Here is a 27,105-nt window from a genome sequence, read left to right on the forward strand (position 1 = left end):
TTATGACCACCACCTACATTTGGTGTTGGCAACGCATAGCCCCTGAAGTACGCCATGTGTTTTGCGCTAGCTTGGTGGGTATATAAGGTGTGCAATAGGCCGTCTGCACACATATCACTCATTGCTGTTATAGATAAAAGGAGCAATTTATCCGAGTTGCAAAAAAGGGATGATTATCGGCTTTCCAGCCAAGGGTGGCAGTATTTCCGAAACAGCGCAGTTTGTAAACTGTGTGGTGAAGGTGTATCGTGACTAGACAAATGGCATCATTGTGAATAACCGTCATGGAAACTGCAGAGCACCATGTGTGATTGATGTGAGAGGTGAATGTCAGCTACAAAGGTGAGTGAGGGCCAACCGACACGCTACAGTGGAGCAGCTCACCGTCAAAAAGAACCTTGGGGCTACCAGACGTGTGTAAGAAACGTCAGTTCAGCCCATCTAGCTGCTGTCCGTGGTGCACATGGCGGTTACTCTGGCTATTAGCTGGTGGTCATAATAACGTGACTTTACTGTGTATAAAGCGCTATTAAAAAATATTTTCCACAGTGCATTTCACATTTTAAGCAGTTGCCATGAATTGGCCCACCTACTCTTTGTATTGGTTCATAATCTAAACCCCCAGAAATTCATTCGGCTTATACTGTACCTGTGCATTATTAGGGTGAAAATAATAATGAATAAAATGGTTTGCTTTTTTTCCACCTAAAATTTGGCTTGGTTGCGGCTTCTATGACATCAGCAAAATTGCATCGAATGAGAATTCCCATATATAGTGTGCCTTGAAGGTATAAAAAGTACCACATGAAATGTATATGCTGATCACCTCCATATCCAAGGGTTTGTAAAAATCCAAAATAATTCTAAGGCCCTCTGTTATGCAGAAATGCCCATAAATGTGTCCTTTCCATCATTTAACTGAAATATCTCACCTGACAAAACCAAAAATGTGTGTTTATTTTTCTAATGCAAAATAGGCACATAGCTAAAAATGACATTTGCACTGAGGTTGGACATGTATTCTGGTTCTTACAGTAAATGATCATTTATTGTGTTTTTACACTGCTTGCTGGAGTTATCCAGTTGTACTCTGCTTGGACCAGCACAAAACTGTTCTCTCTGATCTTCTTGAAATGCCTCATTTCTCCATTCTCCTTTAGTGTAATCACATTTTCATCTGGTTCACTGAAGGAAACTTCACTCCTTTTATGGCAGTATTGGGCATGGATGCATCGCAGGCCAGCAGCAAGGGCCATCCCTAATACTACAGAGCAGCCTAAGAGGATGCCTAGCTGGGTCATAGCAAGCTGCATGCCTCTACCTTTATTTTCTCCTTCTTTGCCAGGAAATTTCTGAATAGACCTGGTTACCCATGGAGATGTATTTTCTGTATGGATCTCAATGCTTCTCTGAGAAGCTGCAGATTCTGGTTGTTGCAGAAAGTTTGCAGACAGCTCTTTGGTTGTCTTGTGGATTTGACCTTCAGTTGTGGACGGAGGTAGATGGTGGATCTGTGCATTGCGTAAGCTGAACTTCATAGGGTCTGGAAATGTTTTATGGCTAGGTAAAAGTGAAATAGTAAGCCATGCAAATGAATCAGTAGGCAGTGTTGATTTTGCTGGAGCCAATGTCATTTCTGTAGAAAGTATCTGAAAACAATGTAGGAAAAGGTTTTAGAATTTTAGACCATGTTTGTAAATCGTATCTCTGTTCCGCTTGGTGAGTAGTGAGTAGCTTTAGATTTATCAAGAGTAGAGATACTATAAAATATGTATATTCTAAAACAAATAATGACTAAGCTTGCCACAAATATGGCATTAAAGTAAAGCAGCAGACACCAGGATAGACAAGAAACAAGGAGACAAGAGGCCCATGTACTAGGAAGATGCACCAGGTGGAACAGAGAAGAGTGTGTTTTATACAGTACAGTGCATATGAGGAATGCTCTAGATACGGCCAAGTTCTGAATTGTGGTAAAACATGGTGGTCTATTAGGAAGACATCTGGCACAATTTACAAATCAAGACACTGGATATTTGCCCTTATTAATCAATGAGTGATAAATTGCACCAGCCAATCAGCTCCTAAGTTCCATGTCACAGGCTGTGTTTGAAAAATGACAGGAGCGGATTGGCTGGTGAAATTTATCACTCACATTTAAATTTATCACTCATTGATAAATAAGGGCAATTGTTTGCTAAATAACACTGAAACTTCCCCTAAAACAGTTATAATGCAGGAACTGGGTAGGTGGTGGAGGCGAGTACATACACTAGACACCAATTTGAAGGTCTGCTATACACCATTCACCTAATTGATATCATGCAACAACACTAAGCTAGGCAGAGCAGTGGGCAGCCTTTAGACATCAAAGAAAGTAAATGTGCTTGATGGAGAAACACTTGTGTGGACTGAGTCTGCAGGATTCATTCATGTTGTTTGAGATATTATAATATGTGTGCACTATTTTAACAACATTCTGGAGCCTGGTCTGGAGAGACACCTGTGTGGACTGGGTCTGGAGAGACACTTGTGTGTCTCCCAACTGTCCCAATTTTCACGGGACAGTCCTGTTATTTTGGGATTGTCCCGCTGTCTCACCCGCTGGGCGCAGTGTCCCATGGTGAAGAGTTGAGGGAGGTGGGAGATTCCTGTCAGTCACTACCCTGCCTAGCAGAGAAGCAGTGAATAGGTGCATGCGCACAGCATCTATTCATGGGAGACGGAGGGGCTAGGGGCATTCCAGCAGCTCACAGAGCGCTGGGCATGCCCCCATCGTGACATAAAATGGTGGCATGACTTGCGATGGCAGCACTTCCACGAAGCCATGCCCCCATGTCTATAGGCCATGCCCCCTTTTGGCCACGACGTGGCTTAGCCACGCCAGAGAGTCTCGCTTCCCCATCTCCCGATGTTGGGAGTTATGTATGTGTAATGGGGAGCACAACACAATGGAGGAAAGGGAGCACAGCACCAAAAGGCCTTGCCCCTCTGTGGGACCATGCCCCTTCCACAAGGCCATGTGCCTTTGCCACTTGCAAAAGCTCCCACATAAGAAAGAAGGTGGATGGGGGACCTGACAAAATCTTGCCTAGGGCACCAAATTGGTCAGAGCCGCTCAGGATGAAGCCCTGCTCAAATCAGACAATAACTTGGATATGTCTTGAATGGATTATATGTTGGTTTCTACATTTACACTGGACAAAAACAAGCTTTTACCAGATACCTTGAGAGATTTTGTCACACTTGCTGAACACATACTGTAATAATTAGAACAATCAATAAATCTGCATATTGCTTCGGAGATGAAGTAGTTTGTAGCCAGCTTAAACTATCATGAAACAGGAGATGTAGCTGTGGGAGGCTGCAGGGGTTAATATAACCACACTTGTTTTTCTGTATGTGTGTGTACCAGGTAGCAGGGACTGAGCATGTAGTGTGAAAGCCAGTTTAAAACAATTATGAGGAGTGAGTTAAAGATTGTGCTATTTTTCATCCTGTGGTTTTACAGAGGAGCGAGTTGTGGTGTACACAATGTGTCACACATTGGGGCAGATGTATTAACCTGGAGAAGGCAAAAGAAAGTGATAAACCAGTGGTAAGTACAAGGTGATAAACGCACCAGCCAATCAACTCCTGTTAATTTACATATTGGAGCTGATTGGCTGGTGCATTTATCACCTTGCATTTATCACTGGTTTATCACTTCCTTATGCCTTCTCCAGGTTAATACATCTGCCCCATTGTTCCATACTGGCCACAGCAATGATTAATTGATCCAAACACTCTCTCCAACTACCGACCCATCTCTCTCCTCCCTTTTGCCTCCAAACTCCTTGAGCGTATTGTCTACAACCGCCTTACTTCCTTTCTTTCCTCACACTCACTGCTTGACCAATTCCAATCTGGCTTCCGTCCTCTCCACTCCACTGAAACTGCCCTTACAAAAGTATGCAATGACCTCCATGCTGCTAAATCTAAGGGACACTACTCTCTACTTATTCTACTTGATCTCTCTGCTGCTTTTGACACTGTGGACCATCCTCTCCTACTGCAAATCCTTCACTCCATTGGTCTGCGTGACACTGCCCTCTCTTGGTTGTCGTCCTACCTTTCTGACCGTTCATTCTCTGTCTCTCATGATTCCACCTCCCCCTCACTTACACTAACTGTAGGGGTACCCCAAGGTTCTGTCCTTGGTCCTCTTCTCTTCTCTCTCTATACGTCCTCACTAGGTAAGTTCATTAGTTCTTTTGGTTTCCAATATCATCTCTATGCTGATGACACTCAAATCTATCTTTCCTCTCCAGACCTCTCCCCTACTCTCCTCACTCGTATCTCCAACTGTCTCTCTGCTATCTCTTCCTGGATGTCCCAGCGCTTTCTTAAACTTAACATGTCTAAGACCGAGCTGATCATCTTCCCTCCCTCCCGCATAACCTCACCTCCTACAATCTCATTATCTATTGATGGCACTACTATTTCCTCTACCCCCCAAGTGCTCTGTCTTGGAGTAATCCTTGACTTCTTCCTCTCCTTCAAACCACACATTCAGCACCTCTCACAAACCTGCCGTTTTCATCTAAAAAATATTTCCAGGATCAGACCCTTTCTGACCCAGGATGCTACTAAGACTCTTATCCACTCACTGGTCATCTCCAGACTGGACTACTGTAATCTCCTCCTGACTGGCATTCCTGACAAATACCTCTCTCCACTCCAATCTATCCTCAATGCTGCTGCCCGGCTCATTTTTCTCACCAAACGCACTACGTCCACCTCTCCTCTCTTACTAGACCTTCACTGGCTCCCCTTCCCTTTCAGAATCCATTTCAAGCTTCTCACACTTACTTACAAAGCCCTCACCCACTCCTCTCCCATCTACATCTCTGATCTTATCTCGCTTTACACTCCCACCCGTCCTCTTCGCTCTGCTAATGCTCGCCGACTCTCCTGCCTACGGATTACTTCCTCCCACTCCTACCTCCAAGATTTTTCACGTGCTGCACCACTTCTCTGGAATTCCCTACCTCTCCCCCTCAGACTCTCCACCTCTCTACAAAACTTCAAACGGGCTCTCAAGACCCACTTCTTCACCAAACCCAGCCAAATCTCATCATAAACCTCTGTTCCACGCTCTCTATGTACCCCATCTGTCTCACTCCTGTCTGTCTACCCCTCCCCTTTAGAATGTAAGCTCTCACGAGCAGGGCCCTCTTCCCTCATGTGTTTACCCTTTTCTTACTTTAATAATCTTCAGCTGCACCAAATCCAGCAGTCTTCTGCCACCTGATACTTATTCCAGTGTCATCTGCTGATGTAGCTATGTTTATTTACCCTGTACTTGTCCTATATTGTCGTCAACTGTAAGTTGCTGTTTTCCTGTTTGATTATTTGTTTATGTACTCTGTAATTGGGCGCTGCGGAACCCTTGTGGCGCCATATAAATAAAGGATAATAATAATTAATAATAATTAATGCTCGGGGCCAGCTAATGAACCTTTAGGGTCTACTGATAAAATAAAATGTCTGTCCAAAAATGAGAGTGGATGTACTAATGACATTAGTAGGGCATAATTGGAGGCTACTAGAGGCTCTAATGAGAAGATGTATTCTCTCTCTTATTCTGCTTTATCCAGAATCTTTAATGTTTTGCCTCTGGGCTCATTCTGAGCCTTATCCATCTTTAGGGGCAAATTGGAAAATCTGGGAGCCATGTTTGACTCCTTAAAACCCATTTGTCCTATTTGATTACAGTTGCTGTAAAGACCAGCTGAACAATACTGTATACCTCTGAACTCTCACTTACTGCCCTGTGTGGTGACTGGGAGGTAACATGGGGTGGCTACTCAAATCCATGGAGATGTAGTGTCTTATGGGAATATTGCTGGCATGTCACTGATAGTGGTTGTGCTCAAAGTCGCAGAATTGTTCACATAGGAGGCCATATTAAGACCAATAATTTGCACCTGCCATAGGATTTGTACAAGTTTTTACAGTGCGACCGTTGGTCCGTCTAAAGACACGCCAAGCGCTATTTGAACATCTAAGGTTGCTGACAGTATGCGTCTCAGTACTTGCAGATTCGGATGCATGGATGTACATCAGGGAAGGACTTTGTAGCAGCATTAGCATAAAGATGCAGACGCGACTTTGGAAACAGATGCAGATTCTATATACTTCCCATACATAATATATGACTGAAATTTTTTTTTCTAAATAATTGTTTAAAAAAAAAAAGGAGAATATCTCCCAAAGCCTCGCTACTATAGTAATAATCATCCCACTTTTGATTAGATTAGCTACAGGTGAAGGGTGGTCCCAGGGTGTCCCAGCTTTGGTAATTTACCTTTGGTTGTTCATAGTGAGAATTATATGGGTATTGTTCAGAAGGAGGTTTTATCATTTGGACTACAACTGACCATGATTTTATTTTCTCTTTAATAAACTGGACTTTGTAGTGACATTAGCATAATGTGGCAGACACAACTGTGGAAAACAAAATGCAGACACAGGCATGGCTACATGCAACTTAAGACTAAGCCTCACTCACTACATCTGTCAGAGACAGTAAACCTGGACCAGTACCACAGCAACAGGTTCAGCTCACTCATTGTAAGGTTTGGGACTAATTCAGTAAGGCCCACAAAAGTGCTGAAATAGCTATTTGGCGATTTCAGCACTTCTTCACATGAACACACGTCGGTGTGCTCATGTGCACGGTCATAAACTGCGACTGCAGTCTAAGACCTGGAGGGAGGCAGGAACGGGGCGTCAACACCACATTTTGTGGGTGTCGATGCTCCATTTAAGGGGCTTGATCTGGACAACGCAGGCGTGTCCGGACCGTTGCTGGGGTGGGTGGGTTGCAGCAGCTGTGTGACGTCACATGCAGCCGATGCGACCCAAAAGATGGTGGCCCTCTGACTGCCTACGCAACTAAGCTACATAAACTGGGGGCTACCTAAATCATGCAAGTTTATCGGTGTATAGCAATGCGCTTGCATGTTAGCAGGGGGCAGGACCCGGCATGCGGGCGGCCTTGCCCTGTGCTGGGTGGCCCCCCACATGTTAGAGAAGCAAGTTATAGTTTTGCGATTTTTTGCAAAACTACAACTCAAACTGAATTAGGCCTTTTGTAATAATTATAGTACATCCACATAAAAGTGAATGAACTTATAATATTTTTACCCATAACATCTTGTCATCTCCAATGACAAACAAGAGAGCGACTAAGAGACAAAAGTTACTGATGTGGTCTTCCTTTCAGTTATTCCATGGTAGGACACTATTGTACATCAAACCTTTTAGCCAGTTTTACTTAAATACTTGAAATGATAACACAAAGCAATGCCATGCAATCTGCTGTATTTCAAATGTACATTTTGATTTAAATATCATTGTTCTGTGATATACATAGTTACATAGGGGGTCATTCCGACCTGATCGCACGCTATCTATTTTTTGCAGCGCTGTGATCAGGTCAAACCTCGGCAAAACTGCGCATACGTATGCACCGCAATGCACAGGTGCATAGTATGGGTACAAAGCTGGGCAATGCTGGGCGATGGATTTAACGAAGAATGCATTCGCACAGCCGATCGCAAGAAGATTGACAGGAAGAAGGCATTTATGGGTGTCAACTGCCCGTTTTCAGGGAGTGGTTGGAAAAATGCAGGCGTGTCCAAGCGTTTGCAGGGCGGGTGTCTGACGTCAATTCTGGGACTGGACAGGCTGAAGTGATCGCAGCAGCTGAGTAAGTTCAGAGCTACTTAGAAACTGCACAAAACTTTTTTTGTACCACTCGGCTGCACAAGCGTTCGCACACTTGCAAAAAAAATACACTCCCCCATAGGCGGCGAATATCTGATCGCAGCGCTGCAAAAAATAGCTAGCGAGCGATCAGCTCGGAATGACCCCCTACGTTACATAGTTGTTGAGGTTGAAAAAAGACAATTGTCCATCGAGTTCAACCTGTATTATCAGTTTATAATAATTAAATGCTGTATCCTTGGATATTTTTTCAGCTAGGAATCTATCTAATCCATTTTTGAACTTATTGATTGAATCCATTGATACTACCTTCTCTGGCAGAGAATTCCAAATCCTTACTGCTCTTACTCAGAAGAACACTTTTCTCCGTTGTGTATGAAATTTTTTTTCTTCTAACTTCATGTCCTATGTAGCAATTTTTTGATAAACAAATTGTTTGATAAATCTTTGTATTGTCCCTTTATGTATTTATAAATATTAATAATGTCCCCTCTCAATCGCCTCTTTTCCAGTGTAACCATATCTAACCTTTTAAGTCTTTCCGCATAATTCAGTGCCTCTAACCCCTTAACCAGTTTGGTAGCTCACCTCTGAACACTTTCGAGTTCCAAGATATCTTTTTTATAGTGAGGTGCCCAGAACTGTACACAATATTCCAGGTGTGGCTGCACCAATGATTTATACAGTGGCAGGATTACACTCTCATCCCTTGTCTCCATTCCCCGTTTTATGCGTGCTGACACCTTATTTGCTTTTGTTGCTGCATTTTGACATTGCGTATTGCTACTAAGTTTATTATTGATGAGCACCCCCAAATCTTTTTTCAACTACCATTATCCCTACATTTCACCCATTTAGTTTATATGCTGCCTGAATGCTTTTAGTCCCAAAGTTCATAACTTTACATTTATCCGCCCAGACCTCAAGTCTAGATAAGTCATTCTGTAGAGGTTCAACATCCTTGTCTGAATTAATTACTCTACATAGTTCAGTATCGTCTGCGAAAATTGCTTTCTAGTCCCTCTCCTAGGTCATGAATGAATATGTTAAACAGCAATGGCCCAACTGATCCCTGCGGTACAGTATTCCACTGAGTACTGAGGCCCATTCAGAGAACATCCCATTAATCCCCACTTGCTGTTCCCTCTTGTACAGCCAATTACTTACCCAAGTACAAATAGTGTTTCCTACCCCGAGCTCTCTTAATTTGAAAATTAGTCTCTTATGTGGGACTTTGTCAAATGCCTTAGCGAAGTCCAGAAAGGCCACATCTACTGCTTTACCCCATCAATATTATTGCTCACTTTCTCAAAGAAGCTTATTAAGTTAGTCTGACATGACCTGTCCTTCACAAAACCATGCTGATTCCTTGTAATAACCTTGGAGATATCCAAGTACTCTTAGTATGGTATCCTTTAATATACCTTCCAGTATTTTCCCCACTATAGATGTCAAACTTACCGGTCCATAGTTACCGGGATGAGTTTTAATACCCTTTTTAAATATTGGGACTACCTCTGCTATACAGTCCTTTGGTATCATTCCTGATGTAATTGGCTCTCTGAAAATTAGATACAGGGGTCTCGATATCTCTGCGTTAAGTTCCATAAGAACCCTGGGGTGAAGTCCATCCGGGCCAGGAGATTTATTTATCTTAATTTTACTTAGTCTCTCCCAGACTACTTCCTCGTTTAACTAAGTACCTAGCAATGGGTTGTTATTATTATAGCTTATGTTGTGCTTTACTCTTGTCAACCTGTCCTCTCTTGTGAATACTGATGCAAAGAATTTATTCAATAAATCCGCTTTTTCCTACCATCATTAATCAAGACATCCAACTCTCCCATTAAAGGCTTAATATTCTCCTTTTTTTAAACTTTTACGTTTATATACTTAAAGAACTTTTTGGGGTTTGTTTTACTCTCCTTTGTGATTTGTTTTTCGTTTTCTATTTTAGCTGCTCTGATTTCTTTTTTGCATTTTTTGTTACATTCCTTGTCGAACTGGAATGATTCCACCGTCTCGTCAGACTTAAATGCTTTGAAAGCACGCTTTTTTTATCCATTTGTTCCTTGACCTTCTTATTAAGCCACATCAGTTTGAATTTACTACTCCTGTTTTTGTTGACCTTGCGAATATACAATTTAGTGTACTTATTGAGAACAGTTGTAAAAACATCCCACATTTCAGCCGTATTCTTACCATGAAATAAAATTTTCCCAATTGACGTCCTTCATTGCTTGTTTCAGCAATATGAAATTAGCTTTTCTAGTTAAAAGTCTTAGACCCTTATATTGTTGTTTTTGGAAGCGGATATCGAATGTGATCATATTATGATAGCTAGTTCCTAAGGTCTCCCCTACATTAGTGTTTGATATTATTTCCTCATTATTAGTACTAGGTCCAATATACTCTTATGTCTAGTTGGTTCCTCAATTACCTGGGACAAGTAATGGTCTTTTAGCATGTTTAAGAACCTGTTGCCCCTAGCTGTATTTACTGTTTCGGTGTTCCATTTTATGCCCGGGTAATTAAAGTCCCCAACAGTAATGACATACCCCATTCCTGCAGCTTTTTCGATTTGCTGCAAGAGTTGTAATTCATCACAAGCACTAATATCTGGCGGTTTATAACGGTATCCGGTCTCTAGGTCAACAGTAACTAGGTCGACAGGGTTTCTAGGTTGACAGGGTCTCTAGGTCGACATGTCCTAGGTCGACAGGTCAAAAGGTCGACATGAGTTTTTCATGATTTTTTCTTTTTTTGAACCTTTTCATACTTAACGATCCACGTGGACTATGATTTGAATGGTAATCTGTGCCGAGCGAAGCAGTAGCAGAGCGAGGCAACTTTCCCGAAGCATGGCGAGCGAAGCAAGCCATGCGAGGGGACACAGTGCACTAATTGGGGTTCCCAATCACTCTACGAAGAAAACGACACCAAAAAAACATAAAAAATTCATGTCGACCTTTTGACCTGTCGACCTAGACCATGTCGACCTAAAGACCATGTCGACCTAGAGACCCTGTTGACCTAGTTACTGTCGACCAATAGTGGTCGATCTAGACACCGTCGACCTAGTTACTATCTACCTCCCATACCACACCCGTTTATAACTTGTCCCTATTAAAAGTTTTTTGTATCTTTACCCCCACTCGAAATCTCAACCCATAATGTCTCCACGTTATCTCCAGTCCCCTCGTAAATTTCCTCCTTTAAATACGGTTTTAAGAATGGTATAACATAAAGACAAACACCCCCTCCTTTTTTTATTAGTCCTACCTCTCCTGAAGAGGGTGTACCCTTCCATGTTTTCTCTGTAATGCCTATTAAATCATATTGGTCTTTAAGTGCAATTGTTTCTAATTCACCCATTTTACTTGTTAGGCTTCTTGCATTAGCAATCATACACTTAAGCTTAGTAATTCTCTGATCCACAAGTTTTGTTGTAGATAACGTTTCCTTAGGAACTTGAGTTTTCCCTAAATTACCATCACTGACTATTTTTCTCCTTCCCCCTCTCCACCCCCAGTATACTTTATACATCCCTCTTTTCTTCGCTCTCTAGATGTCCCTCTAGTTCTTACTAATCCCTCCCCCCAGGCACCTAGTTTTAAATCTCCTCCAACCTTCTAACCATCCTTCTCCCCAGCACCGCAGCCCCCTCCTCATTCAGGTGCAATCCATTGCGACAAAAAAGATGGCGTCTGACTGAGAAGTCAGCCGAGTGTTCCAGGAACACAAACCCTTCTTTCCTCTGAGCCACACATTTACCTCCCTAATCTCCTTCTGCCTCCTTGGACTAGCGCGTGGCACAGGTAATAGTTCGGGGAATATTACATTAGATGTCCTTGCCTTTAGTTTTTGGCCTAGGTCCCTATAATCTTTCTTAAGGACATCCCACCTACCACTAACTTTGTCGTTGGTGCCAACGTGCACCAAGACCGCCGGGCCTCTCCCAACAATCTTTCTATCCGGTCCGCAATGTGCCGTACCCGAGTACCTACATACCGTTCCCGAGTACCCGAGTACCTACATATTTGTAAAGGTTATTTGAAAAGGTTATTAGTTGCCCTTGTATACAAAGAAGCTGGAATCCAATATTTAGTGACCCATTAAAACAGAATGAGCATTTTATGAAGTTACACATTTTTATTAATTTTATAGTAAATGCAGCAAAAAATTTATATGAGAAGAATGAAAGTAAGCAAAGAATGATGTAAACTCATAAAAATCTATTAATTTGCATATTAAAATATTTTTTTTCCAAATAATAATAGAATGCAAAAAAGAATGTGACATTTCAGGACACGGCTACAGACACATAACAGAGCTTCACAATGTAACAATTGCAAGTGCATTTACAGAATTTAGGAACATATTCCAATATATCACACACTTTACAAAATAAGAGTCTGCTACCCTCAGTCTTTTAGATTATTAACAATATTGTGAGGTAGTTGAGAGGTCGACACCATAGAGTCGACGGTCTAAAGGTCAACCTGAAAAAGGTCGACAGGGTCAAAAGGTCAACATGAAAAAGGTCAATACATATGGTCGACATGTTTTTTTAGTTTTTTTTCATGTTTTTACACTTTTTGCTTCATTTACAATCCATGTCAAAAACTATTACCTTTAGTAACCTTGTGGCGAGTGAAGCGAGCCATCAAGCCCGAGGCGTTGCGAGCGAACGCATTTAAACAAATTTACTATCAATATCGCAGACTATTACCGTTAGTACCCATGTGGCGAGCGAAGTGGAGCGAGCCACCGCACCCAAAGCGCGGCGAGCGAAGCACTGCAACAAATTTCAACCCAAAAATCTTTAAATAGACAAAATAACACCCCCCCAAAAAAAATCTGTGTTGACATTTTGACGCTATGGTGTAGACCTAATGACTTACTATACTTTTAATGTCTATCTTCTGTATCACACTAAACAATATTTTAGTCTTTGATTTCATCATATTTAATCTCCTGTTATTGGCTCTTTTTTTTTGGGTCTTTTGATTCCTACCTTTTTTTCTTTCTGGCATGAAGAACACAGAGGTGTTACGCTTCTCTTAAGTGCATACGGAGTCCTATTTAACAAAACACATTTTCATTTACTGTACATAACAAATTAGCAGGTGTAATATATTTGGTTCTCATAGATAAATATTGATAGTTACTATTTTTTATATTTCCCTTTAATAATCCAAATACCCCATACCAGCTAATAATGCTGTGATGTGATGTCTTGTTCTGTGACGCTACAGTCTCTACAGTTGACAGATGAAGCTGGAGAGAGGATCCTGCTGTTGCAGTGCTAAGGCCATTGCTGATGGATGGTGTATAGGAGTGTGGAGGAATTGTGACAGTGGCATCAGGCAAGGCATGCTTCATTTTCCCAGTAACAGAGTAGGGCAGCAGTTCTGGGGGTTTGGTTTCAGTAGCTCTCCCTAAAGATGGCTTGTCTGTGTGAGCTGACGCATTGGAAAGCTTTGAGTCTATTAAAAAAGAAAAGACTAAACAGTTATGTGTGACATATTATTCAAAGCAAAGCTTTTATTATATTAAGAGCAAAGCAAATAAGGAGCACAACAATGTTGCCCTGCAGGTTGGGCAGATTTAAAATGTGCAGAGAGATTCTACAGTTGTGGAAAGGTTTGTCTTAATTCTATATTTCCAAACACAAATATGCCCAGTATTTGTTCAATGCACGCAGTGTCGGACTGGGGCATGAAGGGCCTACCAGGGGAATGCAGTGGTAGGGGCCCATATTTAGGGGTGTGGCTACTCTACAGTGGGGGGGGGGGGTGACCAACCGCCACAAAGGCTTGCATTGGCGTTTCTATAATGGGTACAATGTGTGCAATGCACACGGGCCCCTGGGTCCCGGGGGGGCCCACACCGCACACATTGCACACATTTACATACTTACCTAACCAGAGTCCAGCTGCAGGCGCAGAAATCGCCGCCAAAATGGCCACCGCGCATGCGCGGTAGCCAAATTGGTCCACGGATCATGGTGGGTGCCATGTTTCTGGAGACCTGCACATGCGCAGTAGACTTTGGCACATTGCCGGAGTCTACAGCGCCGTTCAGAGGAGGGGGCCCACCCGGAGGTGCACATGGGCCCCCTCCTCTGTAGAAACGCCCCTGAAGGCTTGGATAACCATTAAAGAATTCATGGGCTGGACCCCTTGACAAATTTATATAGTAAATACTGCTTGTGCATGCATGATCATTTATCCGATTAATAACAGCAATGCACTATAGAAAACACATCATAATCCTCTGCAGTATAAGGTAACATATGTATAATGTATAATTCAAGTGCACAGTCTGGATTCTGATCCCTAGAGGTGGAGGAAATGGTGGCTGCAGGCAGTGGGGCCCACCGGGGGTTTCCCATGTACCCCGGTGGGCCAGTCCAACCCCGACTACACACAAAAGTAGCCGCTATTTTTTCTGCATGAAAAAACATAAATGCCTCTGCACTCCATGCATTATAATGTGGCAAATTGATTTTATGATTTGCAGCTAACTGAAGTAAGCCCAAAGTGTCTTATTGCTGTAGCTGCTTATCAGGATTTTGGAAACCCTACAGTATGTCTAATTAAACGGCTCCAAAGCAGCCATAAAGCACTGAGATAAGATTTGTGATGACAGAATTATTGTCTTATTGGTATGCTACAGTATGATGTTAACAAGTGCTCTATCAGGAACTGCATAACCAGTCCATGGAGAAACAAAGTCTTTCTTTTCCACTTTTTCCATTTTATGACAAAAAGAGTCTCAGTGATAATGGTAGAGTGTGTGCCTTAACATTCCACCATATGAATCCAGCTTCAGCTCTGTAACATGCAGCCACAATATGCCAGATGCCCACTATGTTAGACACTTCCTGGTGTTGATGTGCCAACTGACAAGTTTGTCCAATCAGATGTAAGGGACTTCTGATCTGTGTGCTCTCAGCTATTTCATCACAGCATGAGAGGCAACATGCTAGACCCAATTGCCATACAAGCCACATATGGCCCATTTGCCTTCTTTTCCCCATCCATGTACTATGCAATATTAGTAAATCTGCACTACCACTTAGGTCAGTAATTATACTAATAGGGCCACTAACCCTAGTTGGAAAAAGAAGTGAGCAGAATGACCAATCACAAGCAACAATTAAGAGATTGCAAACTGTTATAGGTCCACCCACTCACCACTACCAATAGTTACTGACTTTCTGCCCCCATCCTCTCTGGGAGGGGGCTGCCAGGTCGGCAGGGAGGATCGAAGGTGTGAGGAGGCATAGGGGTGCAGTAGGGGCTTGTCACAGCATAGGAGGAGGTATGGGAGCATGGTGGTCACAATCATGTCATTGTGGCCATGCCCCCTGCATTGTACAGTGGGGGGGGTGTCTACAATGGCGTGATTCAGTGTCCTGGACTGCTGACTTCACTCGGTAAGTAGGCAGCTTGGTGGGGGGCTCCAGGAGACTTGCCCACTCTTCCAGGGGGCCAAGAGCTACACCCAATTTTTGGGAGACTCCCAGCCATTTGAGAGTAGACTAGTATGCCACTAGCCCGCCTCCTGCCTCTGCTGTATAAAGTCGGTTAGTATAATGGATTTCTCAGGTCTGCATGTAGCAGCCCCCATGGAGGGGCAATATAGTGGAATATTTTACCTAGGTGTAATATTTTATGGAGAGGAGTACTCGTCACTGAAGATGTCTTCATGTTTGATGCTTCTGGATTCTGCTGCTCAGAAATCTTGTTATGTATGTGTCCAGACACAATGGTCGATTCAATCCGTGCCCAATAAACAAAGTATGACTGAACCACTGATACACTGTAAAAGTGAAAGAAATTGTTTAATATTAACACATCAAGTTCACAAAGCCTAGTGTTTAATTGTCCTATGGCTGTGTCTTTAGTACAGTATGTGTGAATGGAGTGTTGACATTGAAAGTAATAATAAACCAGTAAAACTTTAACCCAAAAGTACATTAATATATACTCGATCAGCATCAAAAAATAGTCACCATAATTAATATTTAATGTAGATTGCGCTGTTTGCCACCAATTATACGCATACTGTAAAATGTACACAGGGAGATTATTATTATTTTGTATTAAACAGTAAAGTGTATTTAATAGTCACAAGGAAATGTATTTTCAACTACTTACAATGACATACATTCAATTGAAATTATTATAGCATCAAAGAAAATAAAGGAGGTTTTCTGTGTAATACAGACATATTACAGTACTCTGTGAAATGTAAATAGTTTTCCAGCCAGGATAAATCATATTAATACAACCAAATGTATGTGCATAATTACTGTTAATATATGATTATTATGATTATGATTATTATTATTATTATTATTATTATTATCAATAGTCTGTCGACAAGGATTATATTATATTAGCTTCACTGTATTACCAGTCCGATTGACTTTTCCCATCTGACTATCCAGGGATTTATAATCATCCTGAAACCTCTTGTTCTTCTGTTTTGTTAATTTAATCTACTGGACTATAAAATGTTCATGTTTTAATGAGTTACAATGTTTTCACCATTACATTATTTACTCACTGGGCGGTATCCTATTACCCATGGTACATTAGCGCGGGTAATGTTCTTCCCCAGGGCTATCCCCAGGGGCGTAGCCAAAACATGGTGGGCACCATAGCAGCATTTTCGAGGGGCCCCTGTGACAATGCTTCTATTGTAGAGAGACCCCTTTCCACAGCAGTTATTGATGTTATGCCCCATAGCAGTGCCCTAGCTTACGTTATGTGTCATTTCTAGGGCTGGCTGTACATATTATGCAACACAGAATCCCCAATTCACATAAAGCCAGTGCCTCCAGTTCATATTGCGCAACATTACAATGTCCCAGTCTGTAATAGTACAGTACCCTCCAGTTCACTTATTACCACATTATAATTAACAGGTCCAGGGGCATACCAAGATATATTGTAGGCCCCAAGGCAAAAGTTTGTAAGGGCTCCTATGTACCTAACAATGGTGAAAAATGTATATAACACATGTTACTATGACAGGGAAGGTGGCCCCTCTCAGCTCTGGGCCCCATAGCAGCTGCACTCCCTGCACCTATGGTAGCTAGGCCCTTGGCTATCCCCACAGGTTTCACTGAACTGGTGTGTTTTCGGGATAAAGGGCAATTTTTATATGCGATCTAATAGGAGAGGCTGTGAACAAAAAAAAATCTGTGAAACATCGGGGAAAATAGCGAAAAACGTCAGTTTTTCGCACCTGATGTTTTACCGTGGGTAATTGGATACCTCCCATTGTGTTGAATGTTTATACAAATTTATGATAAATAGAAAAAACAAAAAAGGAACATTCCGCTTTCCTTTTATTTTTAAAGAAATTGATACTTGTTAAAACATTTAAAACTTCTCTTACGGAAATATTGAATTGTTTCCATCTTCAGAATAATGCTGAATATATAGTTTGAATATAATAGCTGTACGGTAAGCAGTACTTGAGAAGCTATACTGGAGTCACAGTAGGTGGCGATGTATCTTAACTTGTCACTGTGAAGTCTCTCTGTTATATTTCCTCTCTTCTAGAGTCTTCATACTCTTCCATTCTGAAAAGTACATGTACTATTCACAGTAAAGGGATACATGCCTCTTGTTGACTTTTAGGGCAGTATTAATTGTTTGAAAAGTCTGTTAGACCAGAAAAAAACAGACACCCAACTGACTTTTCCAACAATTGAATTTTCCCTTTCAAATGTCAAAAAACAATATGTGGATCCTGGAACGCCAGCACTGGGTGAGTGAGAAATGTGAAATGCTACTTATTTTCATGGTTAATCATCATGTTTACTGTTGTAGTGCCAGCATGTTTGACTTTTCGATCTCCCATTACCAGTGTTTTGGAGTCCACATTTTGCTTGTCAACACAACAACCACATACCACGGTATATATCCTTTATCTTTCTGTGCTTGAACAGAGAAGCATATACTGTAACACAGATAACCACAACACTATAGGTGGGATGTAATGGTGCCCCAGTTTCCCAGAGGTGCAGAATACCGGCCGAACTCGGACGGTTTTTTAAAGGCAAAAGCATGCCTTGTAAATGATTGCTGTTTTAAAAAAAGGTCAGGGTTCGGCTGGCATCCCGCACCTCCGGCAAACTTGGATGCCAAACATCCCGCCTTATATATTTTAGTTAACAATATGAAATAATATAAAGTATAAGGACCCCTGAAACAAATACATCTATTTTGAGTCAATTGAAAAATACAGGAAAATATTATATGAATGTAATTTGTGAACACTCACAAGAATTTTATGTCTCCAACAGGATGATCGGGTGACTTCCATACAAAAGAGAGATTTCTTTTCAAGGACTTGTCCGAATGGGTCACAGTGTCTCCATCTTCAAAGCAGCGCAGTAGTTTGGATCCAGGTGGAATGAACACAAAAGATCCAGCTACTTGGTCATCCAATGTTCTACGAGTTTGAAGGAAAAACCCCATGAAATCCCGAGTACTTCTTATGGTAACTGCAAAGGAAATAGTAAGGATTTCAGTATCACAATACTTCTGGTCCCTTTTGGATGTGTTGTTGATACGAGTAATATGCACTGTGTACTTATACTGAACTAAATACATAAGTCTCCATTTTCTCTCTTCTGTAGCTGGTGGTCCTGTTATGAGGAACGTTCTTCTGGAACTAGGCAGAGTTTGAACGACAGCAATGCTTTAGTTTCTCCAGTGTCAATGAAAATTAAATTTTCCTAATATTCAGCTAAATATTGCCCTCTTATGGCATAAACTGTGGGAAAGTGGACATTGAGACCTCCTTTAATACATGTGTTACAGATGAGTCCTAGCTCATCTTTGCTGATAACAATGGTAATCGCTAGTCGATTGCCATGACTAGCGTCCCCGCGACCGTGCGAGTGCATTACATATGCTCCCACAATCCATAGGATCACATGGTACATATGCTCCCGCAAACGGGTCACACGTGGCCATGGCTAATTGCAATAAGGATGCATGCAGCCATGTGACATATTCGCAGGTTGAATGAGCCAGAACACATCTGTATGTATTGTAGCTCTTTCCAACCTCCATGAGCTGTGGGTGCTGGGGTATTGAACACGTTTTGGACCTATATATATATATATATATATATATATATATATATATATATATATATAATTATAATAATTATTTACATGTTTCCCAAAATAAGATGTCTCAACAGAGAAGCATGGGGCGTGGATACGACAATATGGGGATGAGCATGACCATGTCCCCCTATTTTTTTTCTTATGATGTTTGTTGTAGAGCAGTGTTTCCCAACTCCAGTCCCCACAGAAATAATTACCTCCACCTTTGGATCTTTTGAATTGTGACAGCCAGTAATGAATACACCTATGCACCAACTAGGAGATGTGTAACACGCGCACTGTTATGGGTCCCCGAGGACTGGAGTTGGGAAACACTGCTGTAGAGACACTGGCATTCACAGTGCAATATCTCCCGGCCCCCATGAATTGGGGCAAAGCTGATTGCAGGTCCATGGAACAGTATGGGGACTGTCCCTCTAAAAGCACAGCAGTCAGCAGGTATGCACAAACACAATTTTATATAAACTTTAAATAAAGTGCTGACTAAGGGGGTTATTCAGCTTTAGTAGCAGTTCTGCTAAAATTGCGGAACTACTACTGCTCAAAATGGCATGCTCAGAGCAGCCCAGCACAGGACAAGTCTGTCCAGCATGTGAAGCACCACCCAGCGCTGCGTTCGCATTTGAAATTCAAACGCAGCACAGAAATTGAGAAATATTGGAAATGCCGGTTGCCTCCCTGCATACGCAGCAAACGAACCGGCGACATATTTTCTATTGCAACAATCGCATATGATGTCACCCACCCATGACGTCTGCATTTCCCGCATCACTCACCATGAACACCGCGTCATCGACCCCGAACACCTGCCGCCTATCAATCATTATGTGAGTGCATTGTGACGGGATGCAATCGCATTGTGAAAGTCTGCGCACACGCAATGCGGTCACAGTACATGCGCAGACAGCCGATAATCGCCCAGTGTGTGTTTTACCAATTTTGCGACTGATGCTAAATAACACCCTAAATTCTTTATTTGAGAGTTTATGAAACAGGAAAAAATGTTTCGATCACTTGTAGTCCAAATGATGAAGCCTCCTCATGAAAAATCCCCATATAATTCTCATTATGAGCAACTAATGTTCTCACTATGAACAACCACTGTGTGGAATTTTGGCATTGTCCTGGATGGTGGCTTGACACTTAAACATCAGGTATCAGCCACAATCATATCCCCATTCTTTCATCTGAGGAACATACCTTAGCCGGAATCAAGCACTCTTAAGATCTGCCAAAAGTCATACATGCATTTGTAATTGTATCCCTAACCAGCCAGCCCAGTTCCAGACACATAACACCCATTCCCTACTCCCCCCTCACTGACTGCCTGTATAATGGCAAATCTATTTCAAGATTGGCATACTGACTTTCAAAGCTTCCATACTGTCGAGCTTTTGCCCATGAGGCTCCGATTCTATAGAATTCACTTCCCTGCATAGTTTGAGAGGCCCCCATTCTAGGATCTTTCAAAAACAGACTCACGACTTTCCTGTTTACTTAAGTGTTTCCTTAATGCCCCTTTAATATCTCCATGCTCTCTGTATTGTATGAAAAAGCTTTTCATTGTTACTGTATTGTATTATGTTCATTATATGTGTTAAGCACCTTCAGTCCTACTGGGAAAGAGTGCTATATAATTAAATTACTATTATAATTATTATTAACAACAATAATAAGAATTTACTTACCGATAATTCTATTTCTCGTAGTCCGTAGTGGATGCTGGGGACTCCGTCAGGACCATGGGGGGAATAGCGGCTCCGCAGGAGACAGGGCACAAAATTAAAAGTTTGACCACTAGGTGGTGTGCACTGGCTCCTCCCCCTATGACCCTCCTCCAAGCCTCAGTTAGGATACTGTGCCCGGATGAGCGTACACAATAAGGAAGGATTTTGAATCCCGGGTAAGACTCATACCAGCCACACCAATCACACTGTACAACTTGAGATCTGAACCCAGTTAACAGCATGATAACAGAGGAGCCTCTGAAAAGATGGCTTCCAACAATAATAACCCGATTTTTGTAACAATAACTATGTACAAGTATTGCAGACAATCCGCACTTGGGATGGGCGCCCAGCATCCACTACGGACTACGAGAAATAGAATTATCGGTAAGTAAATTCTTATTTTCTCTGACGTCCTAAGTGGATGCTGGGGACTCCGTCAGGACCATGGGGATTATACCAAAGCTCCCAAACGGGCGGGAGAGTGCGGATGACTCTGCAGCACCAAATGAGAGAACTCCAGGTCCTCCTTAGCCAGGGTATCAAATTTGTAGAATTTTACAAACGTGTTCTCCCCTGACCACTTAGCTGCTCGGCAGCGTTGTAATGCCGAGACCCCTCGGGCAGCCGCCCAAGGTGAGCCCACCTTCCTTGTGGAGTGGGCATTTACAGATTTTGGCTGTGGCAGGCCTGCCACAGAATGCGCAAGTTGAATTGTGCTACAAATCCAACGAGCAATCGTCTGCTTAGACGCAGGAACACCCAGCTTGTTGGGTGCATACAGTATAAACAGCGAGTCAGCCTTTCTGACTCCAGCCGTCCTTTAAATATATATATATATTTTTAAGGCTCTGACAACGTCGAACAACTTGGAGTCCTCCAAGTCGCTAGAAGCCGCAGGCACCACAATAGGTTGGTTCAGGTGAAACGCTGATACCACCTTAGGGAGAAACTGAGGACGCGTCCGCAGTTCTGCCCTGTCCCAATGGAAAATCAGATATGGGCTTTTGTACGATAAAGCCGCCAATTCTTACACTCTCCTGGCCGAAGCCAGGGCCAGTAGCATGGTCACTTTCCATGTAAGATATTTCAAATCCACCGATTTGAGTGGCTCAAACCAATGGGATTTGAGAAATCCCAAAACTACATTGAGATCCCACGGTGCCACTGCAGGCACAACCGGGCTGTATATGTAGTACTCCTTTGACAAAAGCTTGGACTTCAGGAACTGAAGCCAATTCTTTCTGGAAGAAAATCGACAGGGCCGAAATTTGAACCTTAATGGACCCCAATTTGAGGCCCATAGACAATCCTGTTTGCAGGAAATGTAGGAATCGACCCAGTTGAAATTCCTCCATCGGAGCCCTCTCCTTCAGGATCCGGCGTTCAACCGCCATGCCGTCAAACGCAGCCGCGGTAAGTCTAGAGGTAGAGTGCACGGATCCTCCGTGCGCATCTCTTGAAGTTCCGGGTACCAAGTCCTTCTTGGCCAATCCGGAGCCACGAGTATCGTTCTTACTCCCCTTCGCCTTATAATTCTCAGTACCTTGGGTATGAGAGGCAGAGGGGGGAACACATACATTGACTGGTACACCCATGGTGTTACCAATGCGTCCCCAGCTATTGCCTGAGGGTCTCTTGACCCGGCGCAATACCTGTCCAGTTTTTTGTTGAGGCGGGACGCCATCATGTCCACCTTTGGTTTTTCCCAACGGTTCACAATCATGTGGAAGACTTCTGGGTGAAGTCCCCACTCTCCCGGGTGGTGATCGTGTCTGCTGAGGAAGTCTGCTTCCCAGTTGTCCACTCCCGGAATGAACACTGCTGACAGTGCTATCACATGATTTTCTGCCCAGTGAAAAATCCTTGCAGCTTCTGCCATTGCCCTCCTGCTTCTTGTGTCGCCCTGTCTGTTTACGTGGGCGACTGCCGTGGTGTTGTCCTACTGGATCAACACCGGCTGACCCTGAAGCAGAGGTCTTGCCAGGCTTAGAGCATTGTAAATTGCCCTTAGCTCCAGTATATTTATGTGAAGTGAAGTCTCCAGGCTTGACCACACTCCCTGCAAATTTCTTCCCTGTGTGACTGCTCCCCAGCCTCTCAGGCTGGCATTCGTGGTCACCAGGACCCAGTCCTGAATGCCGAATCTGCGGCCCTCCAAAAAGGTGAGCACTCTGCAACCACCACAGAAGAGACCCCCTTGTCCTTGGAGACGGGGCTATCCGCTGATGCATCTGAAGATGCGATCCGGACCATTTGTCCAGCAGATCCCACTGAAAGGTTCTTGCGTGGAATCTGCCGAATGGAATCGCTTCGTAAGAAGCCATCATTTACCCAGGACTCTTGTGCATTGATGCACTGACACTTTTCTTGGTTTTAGGAGGTTCCTGACTAGCTCGGATAACTCCCTGGCTTTCTCCTCCGGGAGAAAAACCTTTTTCTGAACTGTGTCCAGAATCATCCCTAGGAACAGCAGACGTGTTGTCGGGATCAGCTGGGATTTTGGAATATTTAGAATCCACCCGTGCTGTTGTAGCACTACTTGGTATAGTGCTACTGCGACCTCTAACTGTTCTCTGGATCTTGCCCTTATCAGGAGAACGTTCAAGTAAGGGATAATTAATACGCCTTTTCTTTGAAGTAGAATCATCATTTCAGCCTTTACCTTGGTAAAGACCCGGGGTGCCGTGGACAATCCAAACGGCAACGTCTGAAACTGATAGTGACAGTTTTGTACCACGAACCTGAGGTACCCTTGGTGTGAAGGGCAAATTGGGACATGGAGGTAAGCATCCTTGATGTCCCAGGACACCATAAAGTCCCCTTCTTCCAGATTCGCTATCACTGCTCTGAGTGATTTCATCTTGAACTTGAACCTTTGTATGTAAGTGTTCAAAAGATTTCAGACTTAGAATAGGTCTCACCGAGCCGTCCGGCTTCGGTACCACAAACAGCGTGGAATAATACCCCTTTCCTTGTTGTAGTAGGGGTACCTTGACTATTACTTGCTGGGAATACAGCTTGTGAATAGCTTCCAACACCGTCTCCCTGTCGGAGGGAGATGTTGGTAAAGCAGACTTCAGGAATCTGCGAGGAAGAGACGTCTCGAATTCCAATCTGTACCCCTGTGATACTACCTGCAGGATCCAGGGGTCGACTTGCGAGTGAGCCCACTGCGCGCTGAAATTCTTGAGACGACCCCCCCACCGGACCTGAGTCCGCTTGTAGGGCCCCAGCGACATGCTGAGGACTTTTCAGAAGCGGGGGAAGGCTTCTGCTCCTGGGAAGGAGCTGCTTGCTGCAGTCTCTTACCCTTTCCTTTGCCTCGGGCAGATATGAATGGCCTTTTGCCCGCTTGTTCTTATGAGAACGAAAGGACTGAGGCTGAAAAGACGGTGACCTGAGGTAGGAGGTGACCTGAGGTAAAAAAGGTGGATTTTCCGGCTGTTGCCGTGGCCACCAAGTCCGATAGACTGACCCCAAATAATTCCTCCCCTTTATACGGCAAACTTCCATATGCCGCTTGGAATCCGCATCACCTGACCACTGTCGCGTCCATAAACTTCTTCTGGCAGAAATGGACAGCACACTTACCCTTGATGTCAGAGTGCCAATATCCCTCTGTGCATCTCGCATATAAAGAAAATGCATCCTTTAAATGCTCTATAGTCAATAAAATATTGTCGCTATTCAGGGTATCAATATTTCCAGTCAGAGATTCCGACCAAACCCCCCCAGCACTGCACATCCATGCTGGGGCGATTGCTGGTCGCAGTATAACATCAGTATGTGTGTATATACTTTTTAGAGTATTTTCCAGCCTCCTATCAGCTGGATCTTTGAGGGCGGCCGTATCAGGAGACGGTAACGCCACTTGTTTTGATAAGCGTGTGAGCGCCTTATCTACCCTAGGGGGTGTTTCCCAGCGCGCCCTAACCTCTGGCGGGAAAGGGTATAATGCCAATAACTTCTTTGAAATTAGCAACTTCCTATCGGGGGTAACCCACGCTTCATCACACACTTCAATCAATTTATCTGATTCAGGAAAAACTACAGGTAGTTTTTTTTCACACCCCACATAATACCCATTTTTGTGGTACTTGTAGTATCAGAAATATGTAACGCCTCCTTCATTGCCGTGATTATGTAACGTGTGGCCCTACTGGAAAATACGTTTGTTTCTTCACCGTCGACACTGGAGTCAGTGTCCGTGTCTGTGTCTATGTCGACCGACTGAGGTAATGGGCGTTTTAAAGCCCCTGACGGTGTTTGAGACGCCTGGACAGGTACTAATTGGTTTGCCGGCCGTCTCATATCGTCAACCGACCTTGTAGCGTGTTGACACTATCACGTAATTCCATAAATAAAGCCATCCATTCCGGTGTCGACTCCCTAGGGGGTGACATCCCATTACAGGCAATTGCTCCGCCTCCACTAACATCGTCCTCATACCTGTCGACACACACGTACCGACACACAGCACACACACAGGGAATGCTCTGATAGAGGACAGGACCCCACTAGCCCTTTGGGGAGACAGAGGGAGAGTTTGCCAGCACACACCAAGGCGCTATAATTATACAGGGACAACCTTATAGTAAGTGTTTTCCCTTATAGCAGCTTAATATATATTAATATCGCCAAAATATGCCCCCCCCCCTCTCTGTTTTAACCCTGTTTCTGTAGTGCAGTGCAGGGGAGAGCCTGGGAGCCTTCCCACCAGCGGATCTGTGTGGGAAAAATGGCGCTGTGTGCTGAGGAGATAGGCCCCGCCCCCTTCACGGCGGGCTCTTCTTCCGGTTTTTTCTGTAATCCTGGCAGGGGTTAAATACATCCATATAGCCCAGGGGCTATATGTGATGCATTTTTATCCAGTAAAGGTAATTACATTGCTGCCCAGGGCGCCCCCCCCCCCCAGCGCCCTGCACCCTCAGTGACCGCGGTGTGAAGTGTGCTGAGAGCAATGGCGCACAGCTGCAGTGCTGTGCGCTACCTTAAGAAGACTGGGACGTCTTCAGCCGCCGATTTCTGGACCTCTTCTCTCTTCAGCATCTGTAAGGGGGTCGGCGGCGCGGCTCCGGTGACCCATCCAGGCTGTACCTGTGATCGTCCCTCTGGAGCTAGTGTCCAGTAGCCTAAGAAGCCAATCCATCCTGCACGCAGGTGAGTTCGCTTCTTCTCCCCTTAGTCCCGCGTTGCAGTGAGCCTGTTGCCAGCAGGACTCACTGAAAATAAAAAACCTAACAAACTTTTATTCTAAGCAGCTCTTTAGGAGAGCCACCTAGATTGCACCCTTCTCGGCCGGGCACAAAAACCTAACTGAGGCTTGGAGGAGGGTCATAGGGGGAGGAGCCAGTGCACACCACCTAGTGGTCAAACTTTTAATTTTGTGCCCTGTCTCCTGCGGAGCCGCTATTCCCCCCATGGTCCTGACGGAGTCCCCAGCATCCACTTAGGACGTCAGAGAAAATAATAATTGCAGCCACTGACTAATACACCTTTCACAAATACAGCTATATTCTGTGTTTTTGCACATGAACACTCATCAACCTGGGAATTCTGCGTGTGTGAAAAGAAACAACCCGGTTAACGACTCTGCCTCCGACCAGGGTCATGGAACTAAAACTGGACATACACCTAAAGATTTGTTGTCCTTAAATCTGGTAAAGTATGGGAGCAAATGACAATTGACCATTTGCTCCGAAATGCCAGAAAGCTGACAAAAACGGGCGTTCAAAGTGGTTAAATCAAATGGTTTAACCAATCTGACAATTTTTGTCAGTTTTCAGGCATGTCAGAGCAAATGGTCAACTGTCATTTGCTCCCATACATTACCAGATTTTCGTTCCAACCAGCCAGATTGGACAATAAATCTTTAGGTATTCCAGTCTCAGACCCAGAAATTTGCTGGCTGCTTGATCTGGCTCTTAATTCTGAAAGCGGCATAAGAGAAGAATGCAGCAAACACATAGCAAACTATGCCAAGTAAGGCTGAAGTCATGGACAGGCCAAATGCTAAATGAAAATCTGTAGTAACAGACCTGTGCGTCAGCTGATTGATGGACCCTGACTTTCTTCTTAACAATCCCGTAATTAAGAGCATATCAGTTCATCTATGTTAAGATACAAATATATCCGGAAATGATAACACCACCTCATCATGCTTGACTGTGGGTATAAACCTTATACTGTGGAATACATTGTTAGCTTTTCTCCAGACATAATGTGGTCACTATACACCAAGCTCCAGTTTTGACTCATTGTCCATAGAACATTTAAAGATCATCCAGGTATATTTTTGCAAACCTGAGGTAAACATTCATCTTCTTTATAGTGACCACCATGTCACTTTGCCTTGAATCCCGTCCTCGCCTAAGGTCTTTCTCCTTATTGAGTCATGAACCTTAGATGACAGAAGAGATGCTTCTAGCTTTCTAAATG

The 27,105-nt window shown here is 43.5% G+C and overlaps 1 protein-coding gene across 1 annotated transcript; it reads right to left on the reverse strand.

The window, feature by feature from the left end:
- On the reverse strand, positions 1-27,105 carry REELD1 (reeler domain containing 1). Its single transcript, XM_063948313.1, has 6 exons — positions 26,971-27,105; positions 18,082-18,304; positions 15,440-15,603; positions 12,986-13,262; positions 12,791-12,854; positions 1-1,649 (listed from the first exon to the last, which is right to left on the reverse strand). The coding sequence occupies exons 1-6, from the start codon at positions 26,981-26,983 to the stop codon at positions 1,047-1,049; spliced, it is 1,344 nt and encodes a 447-aa protein (XP_063804383.1). The 5' UTR covers positions 26,984-27,105; the 3' UTR covers positions 1-1,046.

Source organism: Pseudophryne corroboree, chromosome 1, assembly GCF_028390025.1.
Source record: "Pseudophryne corroboree isolate aPseCor3 chromosome 1, aPseCor3.hap2, whole genome shotgun sequence".
NCBI classification, from domain to species: domain Eukaryota; kingdom Metazoa; phylum Chordata; class Amphibia; order Anura; family Myobatrachidae; genus Pseudophryne; species Pseudophryne corroboree.

What these genes read in the sequence shown, in the direction of transcription:
- REELD1 (XM_063948313.1), bottom strand. An exon ending in GTTGGAGACATAAAATTCTT is followed by an intron (nt 15,604 to 18,081) that starts GTGAGTGTTCAC and finishes TCACTTTTACAG; the next exon opens with TGTATCAGTGGTTCAGTCAT. An exon ending in CCATAAAATATTACACCTAG is followed by an intron (nt 13,263 to 15,439) that starts GTAAAATATTCC and finishes CTTTTTTAATAG; the next exon opens with ACTCAAAGCTTTCCAATGCG.